Here is a 14,053-nt window from a genome sequence, read left to right as displayed (position 1 = left end):
GAGACTTCACTGTTCCGTTTACACTGTGCTCAGTGAAATGTTTAACAACACCAGGTTAAAGTCCAACAGGTTTATTTGGTAGCAAAAGCCACACAAGCTTTCGAGGCTCTGAGCCCCTTCTTCAGGTGAGTGGGAATTCTGTTCACAAACAGAACTTATAAGACACAGACTCAATTTACATGAATAATGGTTGGAATGCGAATACTTACAACTAATCCAGTCTTTAAGAAACAAAACAATGGGAGTGGAGAGAGCATCAAGACAGGCTAAAAAGATGTGTATTGTCTCCAGACAAGACAGCCAGTGAAACTCTGCAGGTCCACGCAACTGTGGGAGTTACAAATAGTGTGACATAAATTCTGATTCTAGGATCGCATGACAATACACATCTTTTTAGCCTGTCTTGATGCTCTCTCCACTCCCATTGTTTTGTTTCTTAAAGACTGGATTAGTTGTAAGTATTCGCATTCCAACCATTATTCATGTAAATTGAGTCTGTGTCTTATAAGTTCTGTTTGTGAACAGAATTCCCACTCACCTGAAGAAGGGGCTCAGAGCCTCGAAAGCTTGTGTGGCTTTTGCTACCAAATAAACCTGTTGGACTTTAACCTGGTGTTGTTAAACTTCTTACTGTGTTTACCCCAGTCCAACGCCGGCATCTCCACATCAGTGAAATGTGCAGGCAGGGCCGCGTGTTACACGGCAGCACGAGCCATACAAGAACTTTAATTTCCTGTTTGCAGTTTCCAATTTTCTCAAATTCTTGAAAATATTATTCAGAGAAAGAACAATTTTAGCAATCAAGTTTAAAATAAATCTGAATCCGGAGAGGAATGAGGGGGGGGATGAGGAAAAGGTAGGAATGGAAGAGAGGAGAATCAGAATGGGAAAATGGGAGAGGGGGGAATGGGAGAGAGGGAGTGGGAGAGGGAGAATGGGAGTGGGGAATGGGAGAGGAGGGAGAGGGAGAATGGGAGTGGGGAATGGGAGTGGGGAATGGGAGAGGAGGGAGTGGGAGAGGGGGGAATGAGAGAGAGAATGGGAGAGAGGAGAATCAGAGAGGGAGAATGGGGGAGGAGGGAGTGAGAGAGGAGGGAGTGGGAGAGGAGGGAATGGGAGAGAAGGAGTGGGAGAGGAGGGAATGAAAAAGAGAAAATGGAAAATGAGGGAATTGGAGAGGCATGAATGGGAAGGGGGAATGGGCAAAGGGTAAATGAGAGAGGGAATGGGTGAGAGGGGAATAGGAGAGAGGGAACAGGGAGGGGGGGGGGTGGAAAGGGGTGACTGGGCAGGCTGATTAAGTGAGTTGGGAATAGATGAGGGGGAACTGAGCAAGGAGGGAATGGGTGGAGGGTTTTCATGAGAGCAGGAATGTGCAAGGGATGGAGCTGTGAATCAATTGGGGAATCTGTTCAAGGAGAGATGGTTGGTTTAATGGTTCCGTTAGGTTCACATTCAGAGGCAGAAGTTAGAGTTGAAATGGGTCTGGGTGTATTCTGGTCACTTTGCCTAATCCAGTCTCTGATTTGTAAACCATTCCGCCATCACGGGTGAGTATATAAGTGTGAATATTTACTGCAGACACATTTCAAATCTTGTTTATTTGCCTCACCCCTTATTTGGTAAAGGATACTGGCTGTGTGTTAGTGACAGTCTCCATGAGCATTATAACACATCACATTATAATACATGGGGTTTAACACTATTCTCACCAGGACTATGTCTTGGTCTCCACATTGCAATAGCTTTAGAATGTCTCATTTACAAACATTACATTATGTACAAATATCAAACCAGAACCAAAAAAATAAAATCAGGAACAATAAAAACTAAAAAACTGTACAAGAACTACAGACCTGTGCCAGGTCCTGACTGGTTGGCGGAGACTGTACAGAATAGCCACAATATCACTAGCTGACTATCTCAGAAGCTTGCCTCTTTAGCCAAAGAGCAAGAGTGGTTTTTCACAAACTGTCCCATGACTTAGAATACTTGCATGGGTAGGTCTGACTTTGCAAATTCAATAGTATAATAATAGGATATGGAGCAACAACCTTATATATACATAGATGATAGAGATAACAATGTGTGAGGAATGACAAGCAAGTTTGCAGATGACACCAAGATTGGTAGGATGGTTAATAGTGACTGAGGAGGTCGTAGTTTGCAGGAAGATGTAGATGGATTGGTCAGATGGACAGAGCAGTGGCAGAAGGTATTTAGAGTCATAGAGGTTCACAGCATGGAAAAAGGCCCTTCAGCCCAACTTGTCCATGCCTCCCAGTTTTTACCACTAAGCTATTCCCAATTGCCCACTTTTGGCCCATATCCCTCTATACCCATCTTACCCATGTAACTGTCTAAATGCTTTTTAAAATAAAAAATTGTACCTGCCTCTACTACTACCTCTGGCAGCTTGTTCCTGACACTCACCAATCTCTGTGTGAAAAAATTGCCCCTTTGGACCCTTTTGTATCTCTCCCCTCTCACCTTAAACCTATGCCCTCTAGTTTTAGACTCCCCTACCTTTGGGAAAAGATATTGACTATCTAGCTGATCTGTGCCCCACATTATTTTATAGACCTCTATAAGATCACCCCTCAGCCTCCTACGCTGCAGGGGAAAAGTCCCAGTCTATCCAGCCTCTCCTTATAACTCAAACTATCAAGTCCCGGTAGCATCCTAGTAAATCTTTCCTGCACTCTTTCTAGTTTAATAATATCCTTTCTATAATAGGGTGACCAGAACTGCACACAGTATTCCAAGTGTGGCCTTACCAATGTCTTGTACAACTTCAACTCCTCTATTCAATGTTCTGACCAATGAAACCAAGCATGCCGAATGCCTTCTTCACCACTCTGTCCACCTGTGACTCCACTTTCAAGGGGCTATGAACCTGTACTCCCAGATCTTTTTGTTCTATAATTCTCCCCACGCCCTACCATTAACTGTGTAAGTCCTGCCCTGGTTCAATCTACCAAAATGCATCACCTCACATTTATCTAAATTAAACTCTATCTGCCATTCGTCAGCCCACTGGCCCAACTGATCAAGATCCCACTGCAATCCTAGATAACCTTCTTCACTGTCCACTATGCCACCAATCCTGGTGTCATCTGCAAACTTACTAACCATGCCTCCTAAATTCTCGTCCAACTCATTAATATAAATAACAAATAACAGTGGACCCAGCACCAATCCCTGAGGCACACCGCTGGTCACAGGCCTCCAGTTTGAAAAACAACCCTCTGTCGTCAAGCCAATTTTGTATCCAATTCGCTAACTCACCCTGGATCCCGTGAGATTTAACCTTTTGCAACAACCTATCATGCGGTACCTTGTCAAAGGCCTTGCTAAAGTCCATGTGGACAATGTTGACTGCACTGCCCTCATCTACCTTCTTGGTTATCCTTTCCAAAACTCAATCAATTTGTGAGACATGATTTTCCACTCACAAAGCCATGCTGACTGTCCCTAATCAGTCCTTGTCTCTCGAAATGTCTGTCGATCCTGTCTCTCAGAATACCTTCCAACAACTTACCCACTACAGATGTGAGGCTCACTGGCCTGTAATTATCAGGCTTTTCCCTGCAGCCCTTTTTAAACAAAGGCAAAACATTTGCCACCCTCCAATCTTCAGGCACCTCACCTGTGGCTGTTGATGATTCAAATATCTCTGCTAGGGGACCCACAATTTCCTCCCTAGCCTCCCACAATGTCCTGGGATACATTTAATCAGGTCCCAGGGATTTATCTACTTTGATGTACTTTAAGGTTTCCTGCACCTCCTTCTCTGTAATATGTACACTCTTCAAGACATCACTATTTATTTCCCCAAGTTCCCTAATGTCCATGCATTTCTCAAAAGTAAATACTGATGAGAAATATTCATTTAGGATTTCACCCATCTCTTGTGGATCCGAACATAGATGACCTAGTTGATGCTTAAGAGGTCGTACTCTCTCCCTAGTTACTCTTTTGCCCTTTATATATTTGTAGCTCTTTGGATTCTCCTTTGCCTTATCTGCCAAGCAATTTCATGTCCCCTTTTTGCCCTCCCAACCTCTCTACTCTTCAAGGGATCCACTTGATCCCAGCTGCCTGTGCATGTCATGTGCCTCCTTCTTCTTGACCAGGGCCTCAATATCCCGAGTCATCCAGGGTTCTCTACTCTACCAGCCTTGCCCTTTACTCTAAAACGAATGTGCTTACCCTGAACCCTGGTTAACACTCTTTTGAAAGCCTCCCACTTGCCAGACATCCCTTTAACTTCCCACAGATTCCCCCAATCAACTTTTGAAAGTTCCTGTCTAATGCCATCAAAAGTGGCCTTGCCCCAATTTAGAATTTTAACTAATCATTCTCCATAGCTATCTTAAAACTAATGAATTATGGTCACTGGTTCCAAAGTGATCCGTCACTAACACTTCTGTCACCTGCCTTCCCTTATTTCCCAAGAGGAGGTCAAGTTTTGCCCCCTCTAGTTGGGCCATCCCATACTGAATGAGAAATTCCTCCTGAATACACTCAACAAATTTCTCTCCATCCAATCCCCTAATGCTATGGCTGTCCCAATCAATGTTGCGAAAGTTAAAGACCCCGACTATTACCACCCTATTTTTCCTAACCCTGGTCGGTGCGAGGTGATGCACTTTGGATGAAGTGACAAGACAAGGGAATATTTAATGAATGGCAGGACACTCTGACAATGAGTAGTTTTGCTGGAGGAGCTGGGGAAATGGTGGTGTAGTGGCAATGTCACTGGACAGAGGCCTAGGATAATGCTTTGGGGACATGGGTTCAAATTCCACCAGGAGTGCTGGTGGAATTTAAAATTCCATTAATAATTCTGGAATTGACAATGTGTCTCAGTAAAGGTGACCATGAAACTATCATTGATTGTCATAAATAAAACCCAACTTGGTCAGTGATGTCCTTTAGGGAAGGAAATCTGCCAACTTTACATGTGACTCCAGACCCACAGCAATGTGGTTAACTCTTAACCACCCTCTGTCATGGCCTAGCGAGCCACTCAGTTCAAGGGCAATTAGGAATGGATAACAAATGATGTCAGTGACACCAATGCCCATCAATGAATTTGTAAAAAACGCAGAAGTTGTTTCTATAGCTGGAGGGCTGGAGACCAGGAGACACGGGTTAAAAGTAATAGGAATCTCTGGAGATGAGAATTTTTAAAACAGTGGGTTATTGTGATCTGAAACCCACTGCTCAAAAGGGAAGTGGAAGCAAATTCTATCGTAATTTCAAAATTGAATTGGATAAATACTTGCAAAGAAAACACACAGGTAACAAGCAGGTGAATGGGATTAACTGGATAACTCTTTCAAAGAGATAAGAGATGCTGGGCTGAATGTCCCCCTGTGCTGTATGATTGTAAGTGGATGTTGAGTTATGGGGACAGTGTGTGCTCCATATCTTGCATTATCTATGTAGATAGTTCTGGAACTGAATATGATTGACATCAGGTTCTTTGGGCTAAATAGCGTTTATGGTGGTGAGGAGAGCTCAGTGTATCAGCAATTCTGGCAGGCTTCTTTAGCTTGGCTCTTGGCACAGGAGGGAATCCCTATGGCATCACCCCCACAATCTCATCTCCGGGATTGAGAGTGGGCTGTAGAGAGTTCTCTTGCAAGCTTGAACTGAGTTTAAGGCAAAGAAAATCTAACTTATACTGACCTTACACAGCAAACCAGGAGGGCAGCATTTCCATGTCCTGAATTTAAACCAATTGTGGAGATAATTGGAGAAAGAAATGCATGAATGTTGTGGTTTAGAACAGGACTCTCTCCTGAACCTGGGGCCGAGAAACAAATCATTCTGAATTCACGATTTACCACAATAGCTGTCAATGTGTGTATGTATATGTGCTTGCGTATATGCGTCCATGTATTTGTGTGGTTGTGTGCATGCATGTATGTGTGTGTTTGAATATGTGCGCACGTATCTGTATATGTATCAGGTGCTGGGCTGAATGGTCAAATTCCCATCCAGAATTCAGAAGAATGGCCGGCAGATACAGGAGATGCAGCAAAGTTGACCTCAGTGCAATTCAGTGCCTCCAAAGGAGGAGGTTCGCAAAGAGGGCAGGAGACTGTCCTGATGTGGTGCTAGCTGCTACCTGGGACTAAATCTTACCCCGTTCCATTCAAAGCCACTCACAGACATGAATGTGCAGTGCCCTCCTGGCACATGGGAATGGTAAACCTTAAACAGAGGAAACATTCCCATCCTCAGCAGCACAGCTAATTGTGCACATCCCAGAATCTCTACAACATAAATTATTTTTAAAAAAGTCCCAAAGATATTGCCATATTGTGCAAAAGAAGGTTGGCGGAAGACTTCACAAATTGAAGAGCAAAGTTTAGTGTTTGTAACCGGTTTAACTTCAAATCCACCGGCTTCTGTCCCATTGATCTGGCTCTTTCTAGAACCTTGCAGAATAAATTATAAGAAACAGTACGTAAAATATAACATTAAAAATAAATCAAATCATTGCTTGACTTAACTACAAAGACAAAGCTTGTAGATAATTCTAGAAAAGGCACACAGTTCCCAGACTCTGTCACACTCAGAGAAACGGATTCCTTGCTGTGGAAACAATGCGGAGGACAGGGAGCTTAGGTGGGTTCACTCAATCCCTGTAGAAAGTCTGTCGTTCTCCCAGGTTGTTCCCTTCTCCTTCAGTCCTGTTAGGCTGGGGTGTGAGTGAGGAACACACTATTTCAAAGTGACTTCCTCTCACCCCATTACCCATTAAAGGTCCAAACCAAACAAAGAATGGCTTTGATCTCCTGTCCCTTTCTGTCCCGAGTTTCCTGAGTGTTAGGGCGCTCTGACGGTGGAATCCACCCACAGACCTGGATTCCAATCCACAGTTGATTCTCATGTCTCCAAAAAAAGACAAATTTCTTTTGTTTTGTCCTTTCTACACAAGGGCTGTTCTTTTATGATTCTACAGAAGGTATGTCCTTGGCTGTGGCGTCTAACTGTCCCTCCTCGCTATCCTTCTCTTCCTGTACCTCGGCTGTGCAGAGTACAGTCTCCTCTGAGCTGTGGTAGCTTGCCTCGTCCTCTCCCGTGCTGTTTCTCTCCTTGTCTGACCGGTCCGAATCTTCTTCCTCCTCCAGTGTTAGTTCGAATTGAAACTTATCGATGCACACTTCCTCACCCTGGTTCGGATCATCCAGTGGTGGGGAGGGGCTCTGAGGAATCATACTCTGATACCAGTATCTGTTGTCCTCCAGAGTGTCCAGGATATCCTGGGCGTCAGGGTGCACTAGGTCACCCCATGTCTCCCACAGAGGGTGCACGATGTAATCAATGAATCCCACCTGCAAAAGCACAAAAACATCAGAAACAATAAACCATTTTTCATTCCCTCTCCCCTACCGTTCCCCCTTTCCCCTCACTATACTTCCCTTGCCATAGACACAGAGTATTTGGGTATGAGATCCCTGTGGGATCTGTTGTCTGTCTCACTTAGTGTTCCTCTCGAAGCCCAGATCAGTGTTGTGCTGAATAGGGTCAGAGGTGAAATTACTCCTTCCTTCTGTCTTTCTCTACTTTCTCAGAAGACTAAGGAAATTTGGCATGTCAGCTACGACTCTCACCAACTTTTACAGATGCACCATAGAAAGCATTCTTTCTGGTTGTATCACAGCTTGGTACGGCTCCTGCTCTGTCCAAGACTGCAAGAAACTACAAAAGGTCGTGAATGTAGCCCAGTCCATCACGCAAACCAGCCTCCCCTCCATTAACTCTGTCTACACTTCCCGCTGCCTCGGCAAAGCAGCCAGCATAATTTTTAAGGACCCCACACACCCCGGACATTCTCTCTTCCACCTTCTTCTGTCGGGAAAAAGATACAAAAGTCTGAGGTCACGTACCAACCGACTCAAGAACAGCTTCTTCCCTGCTGCTGTCAGACCTTTGACCTACCTTGCACTAAGTTGATCTTTCTCTACATCCTAGCTATGACTGTAACATTTCATTCCGCACTCTTGTTTCATAGAACATAGAAAAACTACAGCACAAACAGGCCCTTCGGCCCACACGTTGTGCCGGTCATGTCCCTACCTACCTAGGTCTATATATAGGCTTACCTATAACCCTCAATCCTATTAAGTTCCATGTACTCATCCAGAAGTCTCTTAAAAGACCCTATCGAGTTTGCCTCCACCACCATTGACAGCAGCCGATTCCACTCACCCACCATCCTCTGAGTGAAAAACTTACCCCTGACATCTCCTCTGTACCTACTCCCCAGCACCTTAAACTTGTGTCCTCTCGTAGCAGCCATTTCAGCCCTGGGAAATCCACCCGATCTATACCTCTCAACATCTTGTACACCTCTATCAGGTCACCTCTCATCCTTCGTCTCTCCAAGGAGAAAAGACCGAGCTCCCTCAACCTATCCTCATAAGGCATGCCACCCAATCCAGGCAACATCCTTGTAAATCTTCTCTGCACCCTTTCAATAATTTCTACATCCTTTCCGTAATGAGGCGACCAGAACTGAGCACAGTACTCTAAGTGGGGTCTGACGAGGGGCTTATAAAGCTGCATCATTATCTCCCGACTCCTAAACTCAATCCCTCAATTGATGAAGGCCAGCACACCATACGCCTTCTTAACTACCTCCTCTACCTGCGAGGCTGATTTAAGAGTCCTATGGACCCGGACCCCAAGGTCCTTCTGATCCTCTACACTGCTAAGAGTCTTACCCTTGATATTATACTCCTTCATCCCATTTGACCTGCCAAAATGGACCACTACACATTTATCTGGGTTGAAGTCCATCTGCCACTTCTCCGCCCAGTCTTGCATCCTATCTATGTCACGCTGCAGCTTCTGACATCCCTCCAAACTATCCACAACACCACCAATCTTCGTGTCGTCGGCAAACTTACTAACCCATCCCTCCACTTCCTCATCCAGGTCATTTATGAAAATGACAAACAGCAAGGGTCCCAGAACAGATCCCTGGAGCACTCCACTGGTGACCGACCTCCATTCAGAAAAAGACCCATCTACGACCACTCTCTGCCTTCTGCAGGCAAGCCAGTTCTGGATCCACAAGGCAACAGCCCCTTGGATCCCATGCCCTCTCACTTTCTCGAGAAGTCTTGAATGGGGGACCTTATCGAACGCCTTGCTGAAGTCCATGTAAACCACATCTACTGCTTTTCCTTCGTCAACGTGTTTAGTCACTTTTCCTTCTCTATGAACAGTATGCTTTGTCTGTATAGCGCGCAAGAAACAATACTTTCACTGTATGTTAATACATGTGACAATAATAAATCAAATCAAATCAAAATGTAATTGTACAGATCCATAAGCCCCCCCACACCCACACCCCCTCTCTCTGGCATAAACCCAAGCAACCAGACTGATACTGAGTGGCAGCCAGCTATTAAACTGTGAGGGGCATCACAGCCAATGTTCATACTCAGACCCTGTGCAGGGGGAGGGAGAGCAGGAACCTGTGACTATCTCAGGAGTACTGAGGGTAACTGGGGTGAGTGTCTAGTATATAGAGATAGACTAACTGTGCCCTGAACTGAGTGATTGCAGCCATGATCTCTGGTACCTGTGTCTTTTCCACTGAGGCTGTGTGCTTGTCACACATCGGACTAATCTCCATCCCTCGCTCCCGTTCCTTGTCTCCCTGTCGGAAAAACTCCTCAAGGATGCGATCTGTCCACTGTCGGTACAACTCCAGGGGTTTGGTAGGATTACTCAGATCCGCGCAGTGAACCATATTCCTCATCACCTAGCAACACAAACACAGTAACACTCAGTAACCATAGTACTCAATCCTAGAGCAGCCATTGGCAGATCAGTTCCGGATATCAAGGAGTTACAATTCCTGCACCTTTGGCCGATTGTTCAGAAATAAAAATCACAAAGTTCAACACGGTACACAGCCGTATACCCACACACGGTACACAGTCAGTATACCCACACATGGTACACAGCTGTATACCCACACACGGTACACAGTCAGTATACCCACACACGGTACACAGCCGTATACCCACACACGGTACACAGCCAGTATACTCACACACGGTACCCAGTCAGTATACCCACACACGGTACACAGCCGTATACCCACACATGGCACACAGCCAGTATACCCACACACGGTACACAGTCAGTATACCCACACACGGCACACAGTCAGTATACCCACACACAGCACATAGTCAGTATACCCACACACGGTACACAGTCAGTGTACCCACACATGGCACACAGTCAGTATACCCACACAGGGTACACAGCCAGTAGACCCACACACGGTACACAGTCAGAATACCCACACACAGTACACAGTCAGTATACTCACACACTGCACATTCAGTATACCCACACACGGTACAGAGTCAGTATACCCACACACGGCACACAGTCAGTATACTCACACACGGTACAGTCAGTATACCCACACACGGTACACAGTCAGTATACCCACACACGGTACACAGTCAGTATACCCACACACGGTACACAGTCAGTATACCCACACACGGTACACAGTCAGTATACCTACACACGGTACACAGCTAGTATACCCACACATGGTACACAGCCAGTAGACCCACACACGGTACACAGCCAGTATACCCACACACGGTACACAGCCAGTATACCCACACACAGTACACAGTCAGTATACTCACACAAGGTACACAGTCAGTATACCCACACATGGTACACAGTCAGTATACCCACACACGGCACACAGTCAGTATACCCACACACGGCACACAGTCAGTATACCCACACACCGCACACAGTCAGTATACCCAGACACGGCACACAGTCAGTATACCCACACACGGTACACAGTCAGTATACCCACACACAGCACATAGTCAGTATACCCACACACGGTACACAGTCAGTGTACCCACACATGGCACACAGTCAGTATACCCACACAGAGTACACAGCCAGTAGACCCACACACGGTACACAGTCAGTATACCCACACACGGTACACAGTCAGTATACTCACACACTGCACATTCAGTATACCCACACACGGTACACAGTCAGTATACCCACACACGGCACACAGTCAGTATACTCACACACGGTACACAGTCAGTATACCCACACACGGTACACAGTCAGTATACCCACACACGGTACACAGTCAGTATACCCACACACGGTACACAGTCAGTATACTCACACACGGTACACAGTCAGTATACCCACACACAGCACACAGTCAATGAACCCACACTCGGTACACAGTCAGTATACCCACACACGGTACACAGTCAGTATACCCACACACGGCACACAGTCAGTATACCCACACACAGCACATAGTCAGTATACCCACACACGGTACACAGTCAGTGTACCCACACATGGCACACAGTCAGTATACCCACACAGGGTACACAGCCAGTAGACCCACACACGGTACACAGTCAGAATACCCACACACAGTACACAGTCAGTATACTCACACACTGCACATTCAGTATACCCACACACGGTACACAGTCAGTATACCCACACACGGCACACAGTCAGTATACTCACACACGGTACAGTCAGTATACCCACACACGGTACACAGTCAGTATACCCACACACGGTACACAGTCAGTATACCCACACACGGTACACAGTCAGTATACCCACACACGGTACACAGCCAGTATACCTACACACGGTACACAGCTAGTATACCCACACATGGTACACAGCCAGTAGACCCACACACGGTACACAGCCAGTATACCCACACACGGTACACAGCCAGTATACCCACACACAGTACACAGTCAGTATACTCACACAAGGTACACAGTCAGTATACCCACACATGGTACACAGTCAGTATACCCACACACGGCACACAGTCAGTATACCCACACACGGCACACAGTCAGTATACCCACACACCGCACACAGTCAGTATACCCAGACACGGCACACAGTCAGTATACCCACACACGGTACACAGTCAGTATACCCACACACAGCACATAGTCAGTATACCCACACACGGTACACAGTCAGTGTACCCACACATGGCACACAGTCAGTATACCCACACAGAGTACACAGCCAGTAGACCCACACACGGTACACAGTCAGTATACCCACACACGGTACACAGTCAGTATACTCACACACTGCACATTCAGTATACCCACACACGGTACACAGTCAGTATACCCACACACGGCACACAGTCAGTATACTCACACACGGTACACAGTCAGTATACCCACACACGGTACACAGTCAGTATACCCACACACGGTACACAGTCAGTATACCCACACACGGTACACAGTCAGTATACTCACACACGGTACACAGTCAGTATACCCACACACAGCACACAGTCAATGAACCCACACTCGGTACACAGTCAGTATACCCACACACGGTACACAGTCAGTATACCCACACACGGCACAAAGTCAGTATACGCACACACGGCACACAGTCAGTATACCCACACACCGCACACAGTCAGTATACCCACACACAGTACACAGTCAGTATACCCACACTCGGTACACAGTCAGTATACCGACACACGGTACACAGTCAGTGTACTCACACATGGCACACAGTCAGTATACCCACACACGGTACACAGTCAGCATACCCACACACGGTACACAGTCAGTATACCCACACACGGCACACAGTCAGTATACCCACACACGGTACACAGTCAGCATACCCATACACGGTACACAGTCAGTATACCCACACACGGTACACAGTCAGCATACCCACACACGGTACACAGTCAGCATACCCACACACGGTACACAGTCAGTATACCCACACACGGCACACAGTCAGTATACCCACACACGGTACACAGTCAGTATACCCACACACGGCACACAGTCAGTATACCCACACACGGTACACAGTCAGTATACCCACACACGGTACACAGCCAGTATGCCCACACACGGCACACAGTCAGTATACCCACACATGGTACACAGCCAGTATACCCACACACGGCACACTGCCAGTATACCCACACACAGTACACAGTCAGTATACCCACACACGGCACAGTCAGTGTACCCACACATGGCACACAGTCAGTATACCCACACATGGTACACAGTCAGTATACTCACACACTGTACACAGTCAGTATACCCACACACGGCACACAGTCAGTATACCCACACATGGTACGCAGTCAGTTTACCCACACACGGTACACAGTCAGTATACCCACACATGGCACACAGTCAGTATACCCACACATGGTACACAGTCAGTATACCCACACATGGCACACAGTCAGTATGCCCACACATGGTACACAGTCAGTGTACTCACACACTGTACACAGTCAGTATACCCACACACGGTACACAGTCAGTATCCCCAAGCATGGTACACAGCCAGTGTACCCAGACATGGTACACAGTCAGTATCCCCAAGCATGGTACACAGTCAGTGTACCCAGACACGGTACACAGTCAGTATCCCCAAGCATGGTACACAGTCAGTGTACCCAGACACGGTATACAGACAGTGTACCCAGACACGGTACAGCCAGTATACCCACACACGGTACACAGTCAGTATCCCCAAGCATGGTATACAGTCCGTGTACCCAGACACGGTATACAGTCAGTGTACCCAGGCACGGTACACAATCAGTATCCCCAAGCATGGTATCCGGTCATTGTACCCAGACATGGTACACAATCGGTATACCCAGACACCGTACACAGTCAGTATACCCAGACACAGTAAACAGTCAGTATACCCAGACACGGTTCAATCAGTATGCCCAGACACAGGGTACTGTCTGTACCCCCAGACATGGGACCATCCCCTTGACTCAGGGCACATTCATTACCTGGATCCTGTCAGTGTAGTTATCAAGCAGCAGAACTCCGGAGCTGGTCACTTTCTTTGTCTCCACCATAGTTTTTAAATCTGCCAGCAGGCTCATGTGTTTTGACATGTCTGTTGCCAGAACCTGTGGATTGGAAAACCAAAGCACTCA

At 46.5% G+C, this 14,053-nt stretch overlaps 1 protein-coding gene across 1 annotated transcript in view; it reads right to left on the bottom strand.

Moving 5' to 3' along the window:
- Positions 1–6,364: 6,364 nt before the first annotated feature.
- Positions 6,365–14,053, bottom strand: part of pde4a (phosphodiesterase 4A, cAMP-specific) — a 355,838-nt gene continuing 348,149 nt past the window's right edge. Inside the window, exons 13-15 of the mRNA XM_078234948.1 lie at positions 13,904–14,026; positions 9,611–9,793; positions 6,365–7,352 (exon numbers count right to left, since the gene is read on the bottom strand). Of these exons, the coding sequence (XP_078091074.1) occupies positions 6,966–7,352; positions 9,611–9,793; positions 13,904–14,026 (693 nt within the window). The 3' untranslated portion in view covers positions 6,365–6,965. The remainder of the gene's footprint in view (positions 7,353–9,610; positions 9,794–13,903; positions 14,027–14,053) is intronic.

The sequence above is a fragment of the Mustelus asterias genome, chromosome 19 (assembly GCF_964213995.1).
Source record: "Mustelus asterias chromosome 19, sMusAst1.hap1.1, whole genome shotgun sequence".
NCBI classification, from domain to species: domain Eukaryota; kingdom Metazoa; phylum Chordata; class Chondrichthyes; order Carcharhiniformes; family Triakidae; genus Mustelus; species Mustelus asterias.
This window is presented reverse-complemented; position numbering and strand designations above follow the sequence as displayed.